The 21,245-nt window shown below is 39.3% G+C and overlaps 2 protein-coding genes across 2 annotated transcripts in view; one reads left to right on the top strand and one right to left on the bottom strand.

The window, feature by feature from the left end:
* The window catches only part of PARG (poly(ADP-ribose) glycohydrolase), a 115,222-nt gene extending 98,415 nt beyond the window's left edge, over positions 1-16,807 (bottom strand). Inside the window, exons 1-6 of the mRNA XM_027859297.1 lie at positions 16,549-16,807; positions 11,806-11,863; positions 8,187-9,173; positions 5,736-5,919; positions 4,011-4,133; positions 3,781-3,864 (exon numbers count right to left, since the gene is read on the bottom strand). Coding sequence (XP_027715098.1) covers positions 3,781-3,864; positions 4,011-4,133; positions 5,736-5,919; positions 8,187-9,173; positions 11,806-11,863; positions 16,549-16,807 — 1,695 coding nt within the window. The remainder of the gene's footprint in view (positions 1-3,780; positions 3,865-4,010; positions 4,134-5,735; positions 5,920-8,186; positions 9,174-11,805; positions 11,864-16,548) is intronic.
* A 439-nt stretch (positions 16,808-17,246) lies between these two features.
* The window catches only part of LOC114040053 (mitochondrial import inner membrane translocase subunit Tim23-like), a 25,573-nt gene continuing 21,574 nt past the window's right edge, over positions 17,247-21,245 (top strand). The window contains exons 1-2 of the mRNA XM_027858039.1: positions 17,247-17,497; positions 20,803-20,861. Coding sequence (XP_027713840.1) covers positions 17,386-17,497; positions 20,803-20,861 — 171 coding nt within the window. The 5' untranslated portion in view covers positions 17,247-17,385. The remainder of the gene's footprint in view (positions 17,498-20,802; positions 20,862-21,245) is intronic.

The raw sequence follows: 21,245 nt of genomic DNA on the forward strand, positions 1-21,245 counted from the left end.
AATGGCATAAGAATCCCGAGTAATAAAATTTTAAAACTGTACTATGCTGAAACGTATTTTTTTTTTTTACTGCAAGGATGTATAATTTCATCAGTGTGGTCACTTACTTTTACTAACAGTCTGCAACTCATCTAGTTAAAAAGTTGTATTGAGTGTCTGTGGCTAAAAAATTCATCAAACTGAGTCTAACATTCTGACTCTCTCTGAACTGAGCTTGTTTGGCCTTCTGACAACAAATATACATATGGTCAGTTCATCATCATTAGTCCCATGTTCAAAGTGCTCCCAGCTTGAAAGGATTTACCAGAGCTTACATCCTGTGTACCCTTCAAGAGAGTCCAGCGTAACAAACATGCTACACTGATGACCTAAAGTAAGACTAGTGGATATTCAATACTTCAGCACAAAATCATTTTTAGGATAGAAAACAACACTAAGTTCTAAACTGCTTAAAGAGATATCAAAGAATATCTGGTAAAAAGCTATGAAAAGCAAAGGAAAAAAATTTATAAGAAAGTTTGATTCTTCTGTCTCAAAAAAAAAAAAAACAAAAACAACATCGGACTTAGGATAATATAATAGCATCTTAAAAGTCAAAAGTAGCCTTAGAAGTCAAAGGACTTAGAGCTGGAAGCAATCTTACAGATCATCTCGTTTAATCTCCTCATTTTACAGATCAATCCATAGGCATTTGTTACATGCCTACTTTGTGCCAGGCACAGTGCTAGCTTCTGGGGACCCAAAGACAAAAAATAAAGAGGGTGGAGCTGGAGCAGTATCTTACAGGAAGCAAATGCTAACAGGAGGAGGGAGTCAATGCCAGGCATGGAGGATCCCTTGTGCAAAGACACTAAGACAGAAGATGTAGTGCCATGTATGAGGATCAGAGGGAAAGCTAGTTTGGCTGTACCACAAAGCACAGAAAAGAGAGTAATATATGATGAGACTGGAATGATAGAATGGTGCCTAATTTATATTTTATCCTCAAGATAAGAGGGAGCCACTGGAGATGTTTAAATAGAGTAATGATGTGGATATATCTGTGTTTAAGGAAAATCCCTTTGGCAGCTATGTGAATGATGATTTGGATTGGGGAGAAACCTGAGTCAGGGAGACCAATTAAGAGAGAGATAATAAGGGTCTGAAACTATGATGGTGGCTGAGTGAACAGATAGGAGTTGGACACAAGAAATATTGTGGAGGTAGAAATGGTAAGATATGGCAGATATTAGAGCAAACAAGGTCAGAGCTGAAACCATTAGTCTATTATCATGTAAGTAGCACAGCTAAGATGTGAGCCAGGTTTCTGGACTCAAAACCTAGTACTCTTTCAACATCACCACAAAGGCATTTAGTCTAATTTTCTATCCAATAAATTAGTCCCTTCTACTATTTCCTCAACCATGTATTCTCAGTCTGAGCACCAACAGTAACAAAGAATTCATTAAATCAACACACTAGCCGATTCCGTTGTTAGACAGTTCTGTTAGAAAATTCTTCCTTAGACTGAGAGGAAATCTGCCCCCTTATAATTTCCAAACCGATCCTATTTCCACTCCCTTGAGTCCAGGCCAATGACAGCCCTTTAAAGTATTCAAAGACAATGATTATGTTCTAAGTGAAACAATCCTGAATTTCTTCAACAGATCATCCTTTGTCACAACTTCAAGGAACCTCACCTCAAAACATAAATCTGGCACCATTCTATAATAATTAGACTCCCTCTGGACACACTTCATTTGTTAATGTCTTTCTTAAAATGTGGTATCCAAAGCTGAATATAAAACTCTAGGCATGTCCTAATAAAGAGAGCTGGACTCTCAATTCAAACTTATGCACAAGACCCAAAGATCCAATAGAGACACTGCCTTTAGAAGCTTATAAATCAAGGTGTTCAAGGAGGACATGGAAAAATAACTACCATACAGGGGAAAGTGTTATGAGTACAAAGAAGTCAAAGCAGCCTGTCTATCTTTATCTATCCTCCTTGTATTTTAATACTGTTATGTAGTGATTAAAAGGATATATACCCAAAAATGGAAGGACTATCACAAAGAATGAGTGATATATATCTTTAAGAACAATGCTGAAGAGTTAAGAACAACAGGAAAGAGAAACATCTGTGACTTCAATGAAGAGTGCAATATTAACATAGCACAAAGAGAAAGCAAGATATTCAATTTCCATTTGCTTCTGTCTTTTTGGTCAAGTAGAAGGATATTCAGATTGAGAATTAAAGGACAAGAATAGGTAAGCAGAAATTCAAGCCCAAGGTGGGTGAAGCTACAGTAAGAAAGCCCTACATGTCTCTGGTAGGAGTTCAATGCAATCTGGCTCAGCTGAATTCTATCAGAGATCAATGGAAGAATGTGTATACATGATCCCCATGCTGCAAATCTCTCCCCACTCCAATTCATCTTCCTACACAATTGTCAAAGTGATTTTCCTAAAAAAAAGACCATGTCACTCCTCTCCTCAAACAACTTCCAGCTGCTCCTCACTGCCTCTAGGATAAAACACAAAGTCCTCTGCTTGGCTTTTAAAGGCCATCACAACCTGGCCCCATGAATCTTTCCAGCTTCATTCCATATTACCCCCCTTCTAGCACTTGATAATCTAACCAAACTGGCATTTTCACTGTTCCTCCCACATAGCACACCACAGTATACCTTTGTGCCTGAGCACTGAAAGGCTCTTAGAATACCCTTTCTCCTCACCTCTTCCTCACAGTCCCCCTTGTTCTTCAAGACACCACTCAAGCACCACCTTCTATATGAAGCCCCTGCTGATTTTCCCAACTGCTAGTGTCCTCTCTCCCTAACTATACCTTGTGTTTACGCTATACAGATTTATTCTGTACATACTTTGAGCTACTAATGCTTCACACTGCACTGAGACTTTTGGGACACCCTGCAGATGTCCATGTGGGCCCCCAAGAGAAGAGAAGCTCCTTTGAGGATAAGAATCGTTTGTTTTTTGTTTTTGTGTCCTTAGCATCTGACACATAGTAGGCACTTAATGAGGGCTTGTGGATTGATTAGCTAAGTTTGAAGAGGCATGTCAGGCTCAAGTCAGTGACCAGATAATTCATTTTTTCAGCCACAGAGACTCTTTAAGACCATCCACTAAGGTTTATAGAGGGTATGCATTCACCCACCCTGACAAAATCACAGGTCCCTGAAGATCTAATCAAAAAACTAAGTGCCAACTGTCTCCATCACTACTGTAAAACGATTAGAGATGAGAGTTTCCTTTTGTTGATTTAAGTTAGCAGCAGTGACAAAACTAATGTTTAAAGAAACACCCTTCATTGCTTCCTGAAATTAATCTAACTAAAATACTATTCAATAAATTATTCTTGTATCTTGAATTCTTTGATCATTATCTCCATTATTCATGGAAATTGTCCTTTTAGAGGCAGACTTTTAGATTCACTTCATATCTCTGCTCATTTTAATAATATAACCATAAACTTCAAAGTGTGGAGGATCTCAAGTCTGAAAGTTAAAAGCCTGAGATGTGACCTGAGGCAAATACCTTAACTACCATTTCATTTCTTTCTCCCTATTCTTTCTCTCCAGGTAATTGAAAAAAAAGAGAGAGAGAGAACATCTAGAAATAAGGAAGAGGCATTTCATAGAAACAGCTCTGGAAGTAAATGATGCTGTTACCTAAGTCACTCACAATAAGATGTCAGGGCACAGTGTAGAATGTGTGAGGATAAAAGGTAGAGAGTAGTCACCAACAACTCTATTAAAGAAAAGTATACACTGGATATACCTTCAAGTTTTGTGGACGGTTAAACTTGTTGAGGAGTGCCGTCTGAATAAGTTCCCACCGACTGCCTGCTGTTCGTTCGCCATTCTTTTAGGAAGAAAGAAGGGGAGATTAAATAATTAAAAAGGATGCCCAAGTTCCTTTACATCCTACTTCTGAAAATGAGCCAGACACACACACACACAGAGTTTTTATTCATAAGTATACCTAAAAATTTCACTTCCTTTTCTTACCTCATCTTCTACAGGATACAAATTTTGTTCTGAGCAAGGCATTTTGACATGTTTATTATCCCATAAATCCCTATAATGTGTTGGAAAAGGTTTAGGGACTTCTCCAGCTTTCAAAAGATCTACCTGCAACAAACAGAATATTCATAATGCAATGTGTACAAACATTTATCTACACTTCACAAAATGACCTAAAGAACATATTCAAAAGTCAATACTAAACAGTACAGACCATAATCTAAGTTTATTTAAAAGAAAGTCTTAAAACAATTTAGTATTTTTACATAAAACTCACAGACTTATGAGGAAGTTGTTTTTAAATAAAAACCACTGAAGTGCAGGGAAGAAATAAATCACAGAATCCTGGAGCTAACAGGGTTCTTAGAGAAAATTTAATCCAACCTCTCAACTTAATGCATGAATTTCCTCTACAACAGTGGTATCAAACTCAAATAGAAACGTACATGGGGCAGCTAGGTGGCACAGTGGATAGAGCACTGGCCCTGAAGTCAGGAGGACCTGAGTTCAAATCTGGCCTCAGACCAAACACTTGTCACGTACTAGCTGTGTGACCTTGGGCAAGTCACTTAACCCCGATTGCTTCACTAAAAAAAAAAAAAAAGAGAGAGAGAGGAAAAAAAAGAAACATATACAGAGGGGTCCTTGTGGACCACATACAAGCTCAGAAAATCACATATTAATACTATCCATGTTCTGGAATTTTTATTTACTTCATAAAATATTTCCCAATTACATTTTAATCTGATTCAGTGCACTGGGTATTTGACATCTCTGCTCTACAACATAACTGAAATGTACTCATACAGCCTAAAAGTAACAGGAAACTTACTACCTGACAAGATGCGTAGCTCTGGAGATTTCAAAGAACTTTCTGAAAAGTTATCAGTAAACTAAAAACTTATCAACTATGAAAGAGATCAAAAAAGTAAGTTTAAAGAACATATTCTATATAATTTGAAAGGAAAGAACATGGACTATCTGGGTTTCTAATACATCAGGTATTGTGTTTCATGCGTTACATAATTTTTAAGATTCTTTCATTTCCAACCCTACAAATATTTTATGACTTAAAAAAATGTACACCTATGTGTAAGTTTGGTCATCACGTGAGAAATAAAGTAACAGATGGGTATGTGAACAAAGTATTATTTTACTTGGAGAATTAAACATACATCACTAAAAACTATCTGGATATACAACCAAGTATACAAGCAAGTGCCTCGTTAATGATACCATAGTTTTACAGGTAATATAGTTAATGACTGTTGATGCTCGTAATGAGAACTAAAAATAATCATATTAGATTTTACAAAATATTTTCTGAATAAGTTTTTGGGTATTTTTTTTTAATTTAAGGGAAAAAATAATGAATGCAATTGCATTATAATATCATGCATGCCAAAAGGAATCTAAGTGAGGACATTCAGTTCAGCTTTGCTAGAAATATATTTAAATTAAGGGTTTCTACTTTTTCTTCTCTAAATTCAAAAGTTCAAGTTGAGTGGATAATCATCTTGCTTTTTTAAAAAAGTTCAGCTGCCATTTTAATCACCACATGTTGTACTTAACTAGTGACTTCTACAGCCTTACAGAGTTATAACAAGAAAGAGCACTTATGCATTGGTGTAATTTAACAATGAGGATATGGCTTAAGCTATTTTAATAAGCTCTTCAGAGTTTTCTCCCATTACAGGTAAGGTGACACACCCGAACAGTTACTGTATGATTGACAGAGTGTCTCAGGTGAGGAAGACGAACTCCACACGAAGGCATTCTTCTCAATTCCTCAATAGGAGTTCCAAGCCATTTCTTATCTGGGGAAACCTGAGGTGGAATGTACTTGGGGATCTTCCTGTCTGGTCTTTGGTGTTTGAATTCACATTGTTCTTTTCTAAAATCAATAAAAACAAATTGTTACAAATTACTTCTAAAAATTCTACAGATGAACAAATACAATCTGTGCATCCAGAAACAAGCTCCAAAATTTAGGAACCAGACGAAATTTAAACTGTATCAGATAGTTACCTGGAATGATTCAAAAAGGCAGTTGTTTGCTTACTGTCTCAAGGAGGGGAGAAAATAAATGTTAAAAATCCTTTTTTACATGTAATTGGGGAAAAAATAAATTATTCCCCCTAAAAAGAGGTAGTTGAGAATATCTGGCCAGGGTTACTTTCTACTCCATATATAGGAGCAAAAGAAGAAAAAAAGCCCTAAAGACCAGCTGCCCTTCCCCCCTAGCTACCACCTCCCTTTCTTCATCAATAATGCCTTTTTTCTCCTCACAAATGTGCGGCAAAGGTCAAGCTGACACCTGTGCTAGAATGAATGTAGTGATAGCTGAAATTGATGAACCTCTAGCTGTGTGACCCTGGGTAAGTCACCTAACCCTGTTTGCCTCCATTTCCTCATCTGTAAAATGAGCTAGAGAAGGAAATAACAAACCACTCTAGTATCTTTGCAAAGAAAACCCCAAAAGGGGTCATGCAGAGTCATGCATGACTGCAATGACTGAACAACAAAGACCACAAGTTGTTGAAATATGTCCCAACTTAATGAAGCAATATTTCATACTTTATACTTATGTCCAGAAGCAAAATATATGTCTCATACGAAAAATATAAGTTTTACACAAGAACTTGCTAAATAGAATCAACTTCCTCCTGGGAAAGGCAAGATCTAAATATTTTGCCAAATCATAGTATCACATATTTAAAATTAGAAGGGATCTCAGAGGTCATTGAGTTCAACCCCATCTCTTTGCAAATAAGTCAACTGAGGTTGAAAGTAGTTAAGTGACTTGGCCAGAGTTTTCCTAAGCTACTAACTGCCTAAGGCCAGATTTGAATTTAGGTTTTCCTGACTCCAGGTTCAGGATTCCGTCCACTATGATGCCAATAGTGTCAAACTCAAATAGAAACACCCAACTGCCACAAAACGTAACACTTTACCACAGTACTGGCTCCAGATGCTATTTAATGAGGATGACTCACACACTGCCAGAGACAGTGGGGAGGCTCCAAAAGAAAGGGTGGGAAAGAAGAGGTATCAGACTGACCACCAAACTGAAGGCCTATTAGAGCTGCTGTGCTGACTTCATTGTTTGTTGTATGCCTATGAAACCTAGACAGTATACCAGCACCACACCAGGAAACCGAACTGCTTCCATTTGAACTGTCTTAGGAAGATTCTGAATATCACCTTGCAAGATAAGGTGCCATGCATTCAAACTCTACTGCAGAGAGCGCAATTCTGATAGGATAGCCACGATGACCAAATGGCAAATGTACATTTGCCTAAAAGACTGTTTTATGGAGAACTCCCACAAGGTAAGCACTCACATGGAAGTCAGAAGAAGCAATACAATGACACTCTCATGGTCTCTCTGAAGAACTTTGGAATCAATTGTGAGCAGAGGAGACAATGGCACAGGACCGCCCACCGTGGCACGCCCACATCAAAGAAGGTGCTAGGCTCTATTAGTGAAGGAGAATTACAGTAGCTCAAACGAAACATGAGACGTGCAAATGTAAAGACATCTCCACTCCAAATGTTCACATGGACTATTTGTGCCTGACCAGTGATAGAGCCTTCCAACCTCGTGTTGGTCTGATCATCCCCAGCTGGACACACTGTACAACAATGTCATTTTGGTCCTCTTTGAAAACGAAAGACAACAACAAACCAGCCTCCCGGGTCTCTTTCAATAACTCTGGATTATGTGAATTTTAGAGCATAGGTTTAAAAACTAAAATACGTAAAGTTGAAAAATACGTAATTTAGCAAGTAGGATTAATTTTTTCAAACAATAAATCAGTATTTGTCTACAATGAATGTTATTTAATTTCTAAGTCTCTTAAATTACATTAGAAATAGAAGGAAATAAATAACATTGAGAAAAATCTAACTTCCAAGATGAATTCATTTACTGTTTTGCTTTTTGATTTGTAAGAATTTAAACTTGGTACTTGATATTTAATAGAGCTATCCTAGAAGACAGCAGTTTCTCTGTTTCAATATAACAATTCTGTTTAGCTCACTTTTAAAATTACAAAATGCCCTGCATGTAATTCAGTCATCAACAAGCACTTAATAAGTGCTTACTATATTGCAGACACTGAGCTAAGCTCTGAGGTTACAAAGAATGGAAAAGATTACCTTTTGTCCTCTGCTCTAGGTATTCTTATGAAGTGATCTGTTATTTTAGAATCCTTTCTCCCAAGTTGCTTGGGACCTTTGCATTCCACATTCAGACCAGTGATGGTAGGGGATTTGGTGTGTAAATGATCCTCTCCAATGGAACTCTCTACTCCTTCAAACTGAAGGCTCAATCCACTATCTTCACATACCCTAGTAGACTGTTGTTTTTTACATTCAATTTTAGTCTCTCCTGCCTGAAATTTGGATGATTTATCTGCTGATTTGGAGGAATTGCCATCTTCTTGTTCATCAAAACATGGGCTCGTTTCTTCATCTGCTTCTGAATCCTGACAACTATTCTTAGAATTATCGACATCCATTGGGGACTCTGGTTCACTTTCTTTCTCAAAAGGAGGAGACTCTGCAGGACTTTCTTGTCTGCTCATCTTCTCAACATTTTTCTGACCAGGTAAAATGTCACCACAACCAACATCTGACAGTGGACTCTCAGGAACAACATCTACATCCTCCTGCTGACTATCTGCACGAGGGTCATGGACAGGCTGGCAACACTTACTGGGCTGCAGGTTGCTTGAGGCTTCTCTTGGCTGTGTATCTTTCATAGGCTGCTTGGAATTTGCCATCTTTACAGGTGTCAATAAGAGCTGCCTATTATTATCTCTATTTTCTTCACAATCTATGTGAATTTGATCATCACTTTGGTGCAACTGATCCACATTAGCATTTCTGAACTGATCTGCCACAACAGTTACTTCCTGGGGTTCAGCTTCCAAAACCTCTGTGTGTTTTCCTTCCCTTTGCAACTTACAGGTACTGGACGTCAGAGGATGGTTGAAATGCTTTGTACTTTTATCTAGAGAGGATTTAGCGTGGCTAAGCTGAGAAACATTTTCTAACTTCTCCATGTTGTGTTGGAAAAAGTTATCTTTCTGTATAGAACTCATCTTAGATCCTGCTGCTACAATGGTATCTTTACTCTGCAAACTTCAGAGGAGAAAGAAAACAAACAAATTAAAAAAAACTTCTCACATGAAAATCATCAGTAGTCTACAACTGGGTCAAAAAGACTCAACTTTTCAGAATTTGTATTTTCACTCAGAAATTTAAACTAAACAATTTCAGCTAAATGAAAATGCTTAGTCTCTTGACGATTTAAATGCTATTACTACTACTATTAGAAAAACCCTTAGGAATTTAGCACTATGAATGTTAATGGCACTACCATTTTTCTGGTCATCTGCACTTGATGTTTCGGTCATGTTTAACTTCCCCTTCAATTAATTACCAAGTCCTACTCATTCTGCCTTTAGATTCTCAAGTTCTAACTTTATATACTAATATTACCTTGATTCAAGCCCCACCCTGAACTACTAGAAGAGGCTCCCAATTAAGCTCTTTACCTCCAATCTGTCCAACTTACCCTTCCTGATGGATACCTCGGATCATATCAATTCACTGATTAAAAATTGTCAAGGGCTTCCCATTGCACAATGATTAAAGTGTCTAAACTCCTAACACCCAAGGCTTTTCACAATATCCAGAACCAACCTACATTTCTAACCTAATCTTACATGCTATCTCTGTAATTTAAGCAATTTGCTATTCCCCTAAACAAGTTACACTTGCTCAGCTCCATACCTTTGTCCATGCCAGGACAACCCTTCTACTCCCTCCCCCAATTCCTTTTTGAAATCCTGTCTATCCTTCAAGACCCAGTTCAAATGTTCCTGATCTAAGCCTTCCCTCATAAACCACCATCTAGAAGGTTTCTCTCCCTCTTTCCTGTTCTTAAATTTTGTTTTTGCCAGTTTTGTGCAGCTGTAGTCTTGATTGCATTATAATTTTTCATAAATATGATTAATTTCTTCTATGTTCTTTAAGAGTAAGGTCCATGTCTTACTGATACTTAATAATTACCTGCTGAATGATGACCATTACATTAAACAAATATTTATTGAGCACCTACTATTGAGCACTATTTATTGAGCACATTTACTAGAGACAATATCAGACTTTAAGCATAAAACCTGACCTCAAGAAACTTACAATCCAATTGAGGAAAAACTTGAACAAAATTAGTAAATAAGTTTATAATCTAGTGCTAATTTACATGGTACAATTAAATTAAAATTAAATTTGTAAGCTGTTTGAAGGAGAGACCATGTTTTACTGAACTAGGACAAAGAGAAGAAAGGACAGAAATAAGTATGTATTAAGTACCTATTATGTGCCTAGCACTGTGCTAAATGCTTTAGAAATATTATCTCATTTGAACCTGCACAATAAACCTGAGAGCTAGGTGCTATTAATATTCCCATTTTACAGCTGAAGAAACTAAGGCAAGCAGAAGTGAAGTGACTTGCCCAGTTACACAGCTAGTAAACGTCTAGGTTCAGATCTGAACTCAGATCTTCCCGACTCCAGGCCCAGGATTCTATCCACTGCCCCAGCTAGCTGCCTCAAGGAAAATGAAAAACCAATGTGGGATATAGCTGTCAAAAAAGTGTTTGTGGGGGCAGCTAGGTGGCACAATGGATAGAGCACTGGCCCTGGAATCAGGAGGACCTGATTTCAAATCCGGTCTCAGACCACACATTTGACACTTACTAGCTGTGTGACCCTGGGCAAGTCACTTAACCACAACTGCCTCGCCAAAAAAAAAAAAAAAAAGTCTTAAAAAAAGTTTGTGGAGAAAGTAGATTTAAAGTAGTTGTAAGGTATTCTTTGAACTAGGACTAGTATGATTTCCAGAAGGAACTATTAGTATTTAGATGGTATAGAAGAATAGAAAGGGCACTGCAGGGAGGAACAATAGCATGAACAATGACAAAAGTATCTTGTTTAATGATACATATATACTCAGTATATACGTATTTAAGTATATAAAACTCATTTATTTCACATCTTAAGTGAGAGAAATTATTATATATAATGTATAATATACCATATAATACGTGTATTATGTAATAGCATACATCACATAATATATAATAATATAATAACCAATTAATGCCTCCCCTTCCCCCAGGAAATGCAGGTTTTTTTCCTTCCTATTTCTTCATTCAAAATCCAGTCTCTTGGGATTTCTGACCTAGCCCAAAAATTTACCTCACCTAGACCACCTTATCTAGACAGAATTCTTACCCCACTCAACTAGAAAAACCCTTCAAAGAGAATCTAATCTAGGTGAATTCCAGCCCATTGTGTTCTACTCAGAAAGGCTGGGATGGGGGTAGATCCCTTTGTCTAGACTGCCTGGGGATGGTCTGGGTAGAGAGGAGTAAAAGAGACAAAATCAAAGTCAAGTTCCTCAGCCCCTCATTAGAACAGGTCCACTTTTCATTACAATTATTCATTCTCTCATTAATTGTTAACCAATCAGAGTTTCCTGTTGGGAACACCCACTCTCCCGAGGGTATATAAGCCTGAGCAGCCTCCATGATTGTCTTTGGTTTATAAGAGAAAGCCAAATGACCATTTTATTATCTGCTAGCCATAACTAACAAAATTATTAATTACTCTGAAACTATGTCTCTTGAAATTTTCATGTCACATTAAGTAAAGATCTATTCTTTTAATCTATAGCTTACAATAAGAAGCACATTACAATTCATACCCTTTTGATGCTGTCTTGAATTCTTTCATCCAATTGGTAATTGCCTTTTGTTTGAAAACTAGGAAAAAAAAGGTAGACATTAATTTATATACCTCATAACTGACCTAAGATATAGTTCATGTTAGCAGTAGACACAAATTTGCTTCCAAGATCATGGTATAGTATCAAGAGGGATGAACCTGGAATTAGGAGAGAGACCTCAGTTCAAATCCTCACTCTGGCAACAGCTGTTTGACTATGAGTAATTCATTTGATCTTTCTGAACTTCAGTTTTGCCATGTGTAAAATAGATATAGTCATAACTGAGCACTTAACACAGTTGTTGCAGAGATCAAGTGAAATAACAACAGGGGAGAAAAGTTCTATTCATGGAAATTTGATGATGGATGCTGTATAGACAGACATTCAATATCTTAAGACTGGTAGTATAATTGCTTATTAAACATTCTGTCATTTGGCAAGGTACAAAAAAAAAGGTAGTTTAAGATTTAATTCAATCCAACAAATGTTAATAAAGCAACTACTATGAGCAAGGTACTGTGCTAAGCACTGGAGATTAGTCTTGGTCCAGATCTATAACTGTATCAGTACAGGAAACTCCTAGTGTAGAAACTCCTTTCACAATCACAGTTCTAACCTTCCCTTGCAATTTAAGTCTTTGAGAGTTGCCTGGGACACTGAGAGATTAAGTGACTCGTCCATGATCACACAGCTAATATGTAATGGATATAGAACTTGAACCCAGGACTTCTTTAATAAATGGACAGCCTTCTTATCCATCACACTTCACTATTATCTTGTAGACTCTGGGAATATAAAGACAAAAATGAAAAACTGCTGCTGGATTCATGGAGCTTACATTCAACTGCACTGTGCACAACGGTGGCAGATAGTTTGAACTTTGTGGTTTTCAGCAAGGAGGAACCACTGTGTCTTCTTTTACTATACCAAAAACAGCAAATTCAATTGCCAAATTTCTATTCATTCAGTAACAATCATATCCTAAAAGACTGACATAATATGGAATGCAACATTAAAAAAAATAGCTACTTTCCCTTACCTCATCTATGTATACAGAATAACTTCTTTAAAAAAAAAGTACTCTGTATCTAATGGTAATTTCAACCCACGAAGAAATCTCATGCGCTTCTATATATAAAGATTTGATCATTGTTTCATTTAGTTTCACATTTCCAGTTACAATGAAAAGTTCCCCAGCCCTGTGGTAACAGTCATTGTTTCACTTTGTTTTCCTGCCAGCAAGTGAATTTTCAGAGGTTGAACAATTTATAAAGAACAAAGAGCAGGCAACATATTTGAACTAGCCATATTAAAATAACTCAATCTTAGTGTCATTCTTTCCTTGGGGTTTCACATGATAGAAGATAAATTTCAAGTCCACAAAAATTGCAAGGGCCTTCCTAGAGCTAGACGTCAAAGCAAAACATCAGTTAGATGTTTTTCCCCCAACCTAAAGGCATTACCTGACCAACTGAGACCACGGTCTTAGACTCCTCCCCTCCCAAATATGAGGACAAAAAGGGTCTTTTCCTCCTAAATCCATCTAGTGAAATCACAGACATCTCATTCTTTCCCTTGAGATAGTCTTTCATCACTAAGAGACGACATCCATTAACCTCTGAAAGCCCAGAAAAACCCTGCAACAGCTGAACCAAAAGAAAGATGGAGTGCAGCATTCCAGTAGCCCAGGTAGCTGGAGGGATTAACCGGGAAAGGCCCCTCTTGCCCTGGGGGAAGGGGAGCAGTACAGAACAGGAGGCATCCCAGCAAGCTAGCGAAAGTCCCACCACAGCATACCAGGAGTAGATCCTGAAACCCAGGCAGTGGAGCAGGCAAACACCAACACCTGGACCCACAGTGCCTCAGTGAGAGTGGGGGAACCGGTGGAAACCAGCTTGGAAAACCACCAGGTGCCTAGGCATTCTACAGCAACCAGCTCTCCCAATGCCTCAGCAAAACTCAGAGAAGCAGCACTCCAAATGGCCCCAGGCAGATAAACACTCTGCAACATCCATCTGAAAGAAGCTGAAGAAAGCAACAGGAAGGAAAGGCCTGAGTGAGCAGGAAATCTCCAGGAGCCACACTACCCAATCCTACCCCTAGAGTTCCAGTGTTGCTAATTCCAGCCCAACACCAGGTAAGCTGCCAGAACCCTACAGCCTCCAACTACCAGCATCGGAGGCCCCAGCACACAAAGCCATCAACCAGGCCCTAGGCATCCAACTCAAGAAGTTTGGGTCAGTGACCTCTGCTCCCCAGCAGGAGAGCTCAATCTCTTTAAAGGCCAGGAAATAAGCAAATACCATGAGCAAAAAGAAACGTATGATAGATTCTTATTATGGGAATAGTGAGGATCAAGGCAGAAATTCTGAGGAGGACATTGTCAACAAACCCATATCTGGAACCTCAAAAGGGAATACGAATTAGTCTGAAGCCCAAAACGCCTTTTTAGAAGAGCTCAAAAAGTATTTTTAAAAGTCAAATGAGAGAGGTAGAAGAAAAAATGGGAAAAGAAATGACAGGTATGCAAGAGAGAGTCAATAGTCTGGAAAAAGGAGGACAAAAATTAACTGTAGAAAACAAGTCCTTAAAAAATACAATTGGCCAACTGGAAAAAAAGTACACGGAAGAAAACAAGTCCCTAAAAAATATAATTGACCAAATGGGGAAGGAGGCACAAAATCTAATAGAAGATAACAATTTGTTAAAAATTAGAATTGGGTAAATGGAAGCTAATGATTCTATGAGAGAGCAAGAATCAGTCAAACAAAAACAAAAGAATGAAAAAATAGATGAAAATGTAAAATACCTCATTGGTAAAACAACTGACCTGGAGAATCAATCTAGGAGAGACAATTTAAAAATTGTTGGTCTACCTGAAAATCGCAATAAAAAAAGAGCCTGGACAGTATCTATCAGGAAATCATAAAGGAAAACCGCCCTGACATCCTAGAACCAGAGGGTAAAATAGCCATAGAAAGAATCCACTGATCACCTCGTGAAAGAGATCCAAAATTGAAAATGCCAAGGAATATAGTAACCAAATTCCAAAATTACCAGGTCAAAGAGAAAATACTGCAAGCAGCCAGAAATAAACAATTTAATTATCATGGAACCATAGTCAGGATTACACAGGACCTTGCAGCTTCTACATTAAAAGACATGGGCATGTAATATGATATTCTGTAAGGCAAAGGAGCTTGGATTACAACCAAGGATCAACTACCCAGCAAAAATGAGCATGATCTTTTGGGAAGGAGATGGGTATTCAACGAAATAGGGGACTTCCAAACCTTCCTGATAAAAAGACCAGAACTCAACAGAAAATTTGATCTTCAAATACAAGACTCAAAAGAGACATAAAAAGGTAAAGGGGACAGAAAGAAATACCATGTTATTAACAGGGCAAACTGTTTACATCCCTACAAGGGAAGATGACACTTGAGGTAACCCTTGAGAACTGCATTGTTATTACACCATGTTAAAGGGGCATACATAAAAGGGGTGGGTATAAGTTGACTTTGATGTAATGGTAAAAAAAAAATCTAATCAAGTGGGTTAAATGTATCCTTCCAACTAAGAAAACTACTGAGAGAAAAGGAAAGGAGGAGGCAGACAAGGGTAAATTACAAATTACAGAAAAAGGCACAAAAACCTATTACAGCAGAGGGAGCAGAGGGAAAGAAGGGAGGGAGATGAGCATTGTTTAAACCTTAATCTCACCAGATTTGGCTCAAGAAGGGAATAACATAATCAGTTAGGTACTAATATTGATAGACTTAACCCTTCTCAGAAATACAAGGATCTGGGGCAGCTAGGTGGCAGTGGATAGAGCACTGGCCCTGAAGTTAGGAGAACCTGAGTTCAAATTAGGTCTCAGACCAAACATTTGACACTTACTAGCTGTGTGACCCTGGGCAAGCCACTTAGCCCCAATTGCCTTAAAAAAAAAAAAAGTACAAAGATCTAAGACATCTCCAAAGGCCTCATGATGGAAAATGCAATCCACATCCAAAGAAAGAACTATGGAGTTTGAATGCAGATCTAAGCATACTATTTGCTTTTTTCCTTCTGTTGTATTTTGTTTCCTCTTTCTGGTGGTTTCTCCTATTGGTTCTAATTCTTACAACACTACTAATGTGAAAATGTTTAATAGGAATGTATATGTATAGCCTGTATCAGATTTTTCGCCGTCGTGGAGAGGGAGAGGGAGAAAAATTTACAACTCAAAAGCTTATGGAAGTGATTGTTGATAAATCAAAATAAATTTTTAAAATTTTTTTAAAAAGATACTCAATCCTTATATTCAATGTCAGTATTTTATAACACCTTGAAGCTGGTATGATGGACAGTTTATCGCGGGCTCCATTCCATTTTCTGGTCTTAGCCAAATCATCAAATTTAACTCTAAAGTAAAAAAAAAAAAAAAAAAAGAAAGAAAGAAAAAAGAAAAGAAATTACATCCATTCTAAAGAAAAAAGGACGGCTGAGAACACGTTGAGTCAACAATTCTAACCCGGGAAACGTTCCACTTTTCGCTCCCCTGAAAATGCCACAAGCATCGGGTTCTCGAGGCAGGGAGCCAAGAACTCGTAAAAAGCGTCAGGTGGACACAGAGCCACTGCGGTGTCGGGATGAAGAGGGAGACAGAAGCAGTCTCGGTGACGAGAGGGCGGGGAAATGGGAAGAAAAGGTGCAGAGGCCGGGGCAAGGGGCACCCACCTTTGTTCCCCAACTTGCCGCCCAAGTCGACGCTAGGCGGCCGGGGCACTGCTGGTCCCGGGGAGCCGGCGGATGGGGACGACGGCGTCCTCTGCCCCAGAGAAGACAGGATGGCCTGCCCCGGGACGACCTGAGGGGTCGAAACCTGTCTCTTCCCTCCGGGCTGGCTCAAGGAATCTGAGGCTGCGGGCGGCGGCGATTTCGGGGCGCCGCAGCGGACTCGCTTCCTGCAGGGCTTGCAGCCGGGGCCCGCACTCATGCTGGGGTCCCGCGGCGCGGAGCCCCCGGGCCAGCCCGGGCGGAGAGCCTCATTCACCGGCCCGGAGAGGGGCGACGGCGGGTGGGGGCGGACGGCCGGCTCTCCCACACCGCACCATGCCCTCTCCGGCGCCTGTGTCCTCGCACCCTCTTCTCCTCTCCGAAAGGACTCTCTCGGCCCGCCCGGGGCACCCGAAGCCTCTGCGCTTCTCCCTCTCTCTCCCCGCCGGGGTACGTTCCTGTCCCTTCAGCAGAAGCAGCTGTGGCGACTTCGGATGCCTTCACTTTTGCGCCTCCGGAACTGCTGCCGTCAAGTATTTCCGGATTTCGCGCCGTGCACCGTCGCAAAGCGGATGTCAGCCGCTTGACGGTCACTGGTCGCCCCGGAAGGTCACCGCGTGAAGGAGGCGTAGGTGGCGGCGGCAGTAGCGGCGCCGGTGGCGGCTTCAGCGGCAGCCGGGGAGGGGCTGAGAGCATCGCGGTCAGGGTCCGCGCGGTGTCGCGGACTAACGGCCGCTGGAGGGGCCCCGGTCTGAAGCGGAGACCTCGGGCATTGGACGGAAAGGAAGGAGCGGAGCCATGGAGGGCAGCGGAGGCAACAGCAACAGGACCTCGGGAGGCCTGGCGGGGTTTTTCGGCGGGAGCGGCGCAGGGGTGAGCTACTCGAACGCCGATCTGGCCGGAGTCCCCCGTGAGTATCTGTCCAAGGACCCACCCCGAACCCCCTTCCCCCACCTCCCAGCTGATCTTACCCCTTCCTCTCCTCTCTGCGGGGTTCCAGTGGCTTTCTCCAGCTACAGCTGGGGGCGGGGTGGGGGTGGGGTCCGTGTCAGAGTGCTTGATCCCTTTTCTTTATACGCCCCACCCCATAAGGGATGTGGGGGATGGCTTTTGGACGTCCGCTAAACTGTCAGCCACCCATCTTCTTGGCACTCCGTGAAAGGAGTGGGAAGGATTTCGGAAACACGTGTAGAGTTCGAGTTGTGACCCCAATGTCAGGCTCCCCCTGAACCCTCTTCATCCTCAAAAATCACGTAGTAAGTAGCTGCAGGTCCCTCGGTGGGACACCAAGGGGATCAGTGTCTATTCAGTCTAGCAGGCGACTATTGAACACCTGCCACGGGCCAGGCATTTTGAACCTTTAGGCAAAGGTGTAGTGCCTGCCCTCAGGAAGCTTAGATTCCGTTTCATTTACAGAAACCAGACACACACCAAGACGAGAAAGTTAAACTTAGTGTGAGCTCAGTGTCCAAGGGAGTGATGCGGGCAATAAGCACTGTAGAAGTTTGGAAGTCAAAGTTATGGAGGTTCAGAAAGGAGGGCTTATGTAAGTGGAGGTGGTGGTGAGGGGGTAGGAACAAAAGGTGAGAGAATGACCTGGATTTATCCTTTCAGTCGGGATCCTCCACATTTTTTCCAGAGGGGTAGTCAGTTTTGGAACTTTGAGGTGAAAAAGGTGAAGCTTGACCTGAAGGTGGACTGGGAGAGGGTCTTCATAATACTATAATTTAATAACTTACCTTTCTAGAAGGCCTCTCTTCCCAAGAATTCAAAATTCTTACACATAACCCTAGACACTTTTATTTTCAGCAAATTCCTGCAAGGGGCAGGAATCCAGTCTTCTTTCAGAGATGGAGAAACTAGGGCAAAAGGAAATTCTGAGACTTTACTACAATGTCTCCCACAGGGTTTGGTTTAGAGCACAGCTCCTCAGGGGAGTTAAAGACCATAAATAACACTCTCCTGTCTCAAATTGTAGACTTGATTGGATTATCGGTAAGAAAAATGAGTTGAGGCTTAGTTAATCTTGGGATCCTACGTACCAAGAGCCAGGTTCCTCTGAAGATGAATTTTTGGGTTGGTGTCCTTTTCTTTTGTGATCCTAAGAATTTATTATTATATGGTTAATAATTCCTCATCCAATTTGCCTTCTTCCACTTTTGTCCTAGAATTATTTCCCTTCCTGAGAAATCTCTCTAAGTAGAAATTGCAGTATTACTAAAATTAATTTATATATTTAGTATTATATGACTCAAATTACCTAAGGGATACTTTATTGAATTAGACAAAAAAGATCTAGAATATGAAGGAAAATATTGAGGGAAAAGTACATGTGAAGGAAGTATACCTTAAACTATATTTCAAAACAGTAGTCATTACAACTATATGATATTCATTTAAAAAATAAAAATAGACCAGTGGAACAGACTACATAAACAAAAAACAAAATCAATTAAAAATTATCTCAGTGTTTGATAAACCCAAGAACATAAATTACTTGGGGAAAGATTCCTTTTTTGACTAGAACTGTTGAAAAAACTGGAAGGTAGTTTAATAGCAATTAGATTTAGATCAATGATTTATTCCATATGTCACAATGAATTCAAGGTATATATGTGACCTGAAGATAAAACATCATACCATTTAAAAATTAAAATACTAGATTAAGTACATTTCACAACTGTGTCTGGGGGAGAGTTCTTCAGCAAACAAGGGATAAAGTATATCATTAAAGACAAAACATCCTTTTGACCATGTAAAAGCAGGAGTAAAATAAGAGAAATTAGAGTAGGCAAAAATATTGGCATCAAATATTATCTGTAAGCCCAGCTTTATTTGTTTTTAGATAATTTTTTGTCTGACCCTGGGAAAGTCACTTCACCTTTCATAGCCATGACAACTCTCTAAGACAGGGCTTCCTAATGTTTTGTGGGTCCTGGACTTCTTTAGCACTCTGGTGAAACCTATGAATCCTTTCTTAGAATGTTTTTAAATGCATACAGTAAGATTATAAGATTATAACGGTAATGAATTATATTGAAATAGAGCTATCAAAATATTCTTTAAAACAAGTTCCCAGTCCCCAGATTAAGAACACCTGTGCTATACTTATAAATTGCAGAGTGAGTGCCAATCTACATCAATAAAATCTCAAGTCCAATCTCTATCTCAAACACTAATGAAAGTCTGATATCCAAGATTTATAGGGAATTGATACAAAAATATAATGCAAAGATGTTTCCTCTTAGATATGTAGTCAATGGATATGCACAGTTTTCAAAGGAAAAATTGCATATTATAAAGGGTCAAATGGAAATATGCTCCAAATCACTAATGGTAAAAGAATGCAAATTGTAACAATTGTCACACTCTGCAAGCTGTCAAAAGAGGGCTGAAAATGGAAACTGTCAGTGCTGGGAGCACTTTGGGGAGATAGGCACACTACTATGCTGTTGGTGGAAATATGAAAAGCTACTGACCTATTCCTTCAACCCAACATTCCCACTACTGAATGTATACCCCAAGGAACTCAAAAACAGAAACAAGTATATACCAAAATATCCTTAACAGCATTCTTTGTAGTAGCAAAGACTTGGAATCCAAATGGGTTCCCATCAGTATGTGTGTGAGATGAATTTGAAGAATTGAGAGAAACACTGGTTGATTGGCATGAACTGATCCTGAGTAGAATGAGCAGAACTCAAGGGACAATATACACAAAGATTACTAGCATGTAAATAAAAAGATAGCTACAAGGAATTTTAATTTTGAGTAATCAAAAACCCTATGATGGTTTCAGAGAACAAATAATAAGATGTACCATCCAGCTCACAGCATAGAGGCAGGACACTTCAAAGATAGAATGTTCCATGTATTATCAAGTTTTATTACTATCAGATATTTATGCTTCATAGTTACTCTTGGGTGGGTTAGGGGGAGCATGGCTTGGGCTTGAGATTACTCTCAAGAGATAACTGATGTAAAGACAGAATATATCAAAATACTTTTTAAAAGAAAAAATAAACCCCTCTACGCAGCTAAAACCAAACCTAGTTAAAATTCTGCCTTTTTGAATGTGAAAAAGGAATAACATTAACTCAAAGCCACTTTTCCCTCCAAGAATTTTATATGTTTCACTTTGCTGCTTCTGTATAATATAAAATATGGGACAGTACAAAGACTTTGATTGTGATAAAATACCTGTTTTCTCTCTAGTTACTGGTATGAGTCCTCTGTCTCCATATTTAAACGTGGATCCCAGATATCTTATACAGGTAAGATTGAGCCTAAACATTATGTGATTATCCTAGAATTCTGCCTGATTTTATTATATCCTAATTAACTTCTTAAAAACCTAGTCTGTTGCATTAGAAAGAAAGATCTGGAGTTAAATGACCTGGTGCACATCTGGCTATGCTATTTACTACTTTTGTGGCCTTTGTCAACTTTCTTAACATATGTGGGCCTCAGTTTGTTCATCTGTAGATTGAGGGGTTTGGAAGAGATAGCCTTATCCAACTCTAGATCTGTTATGCTCTAATGTGGTCTTGGGATATTTTCTCCATAGTAGTTTATGAAATAGCTATTCATAAAACAACTGGAGTGACATAACTTATCTATTGTAAAAGAATCACATATCTTTTTCTTAACCTTTCTGT

The sequence above is a fragment of the Vombatus ursinus genome, unplaced genomic scaffold (assembly GCF_900497805.2).
Source record: "Vombatus ursinus unplaced genomic scaffold, bare-nosed wombat genome assembly UNPS02000749.1, whole genome shotgun sequence".
Classification (NCBI taxonomy): domain Eukaryota; kingdom Metazoa; phylum Chordata; class Mammalia; order Diprotodontia; family Vombatidae; genus Vombatus; species Vombatus ursinus.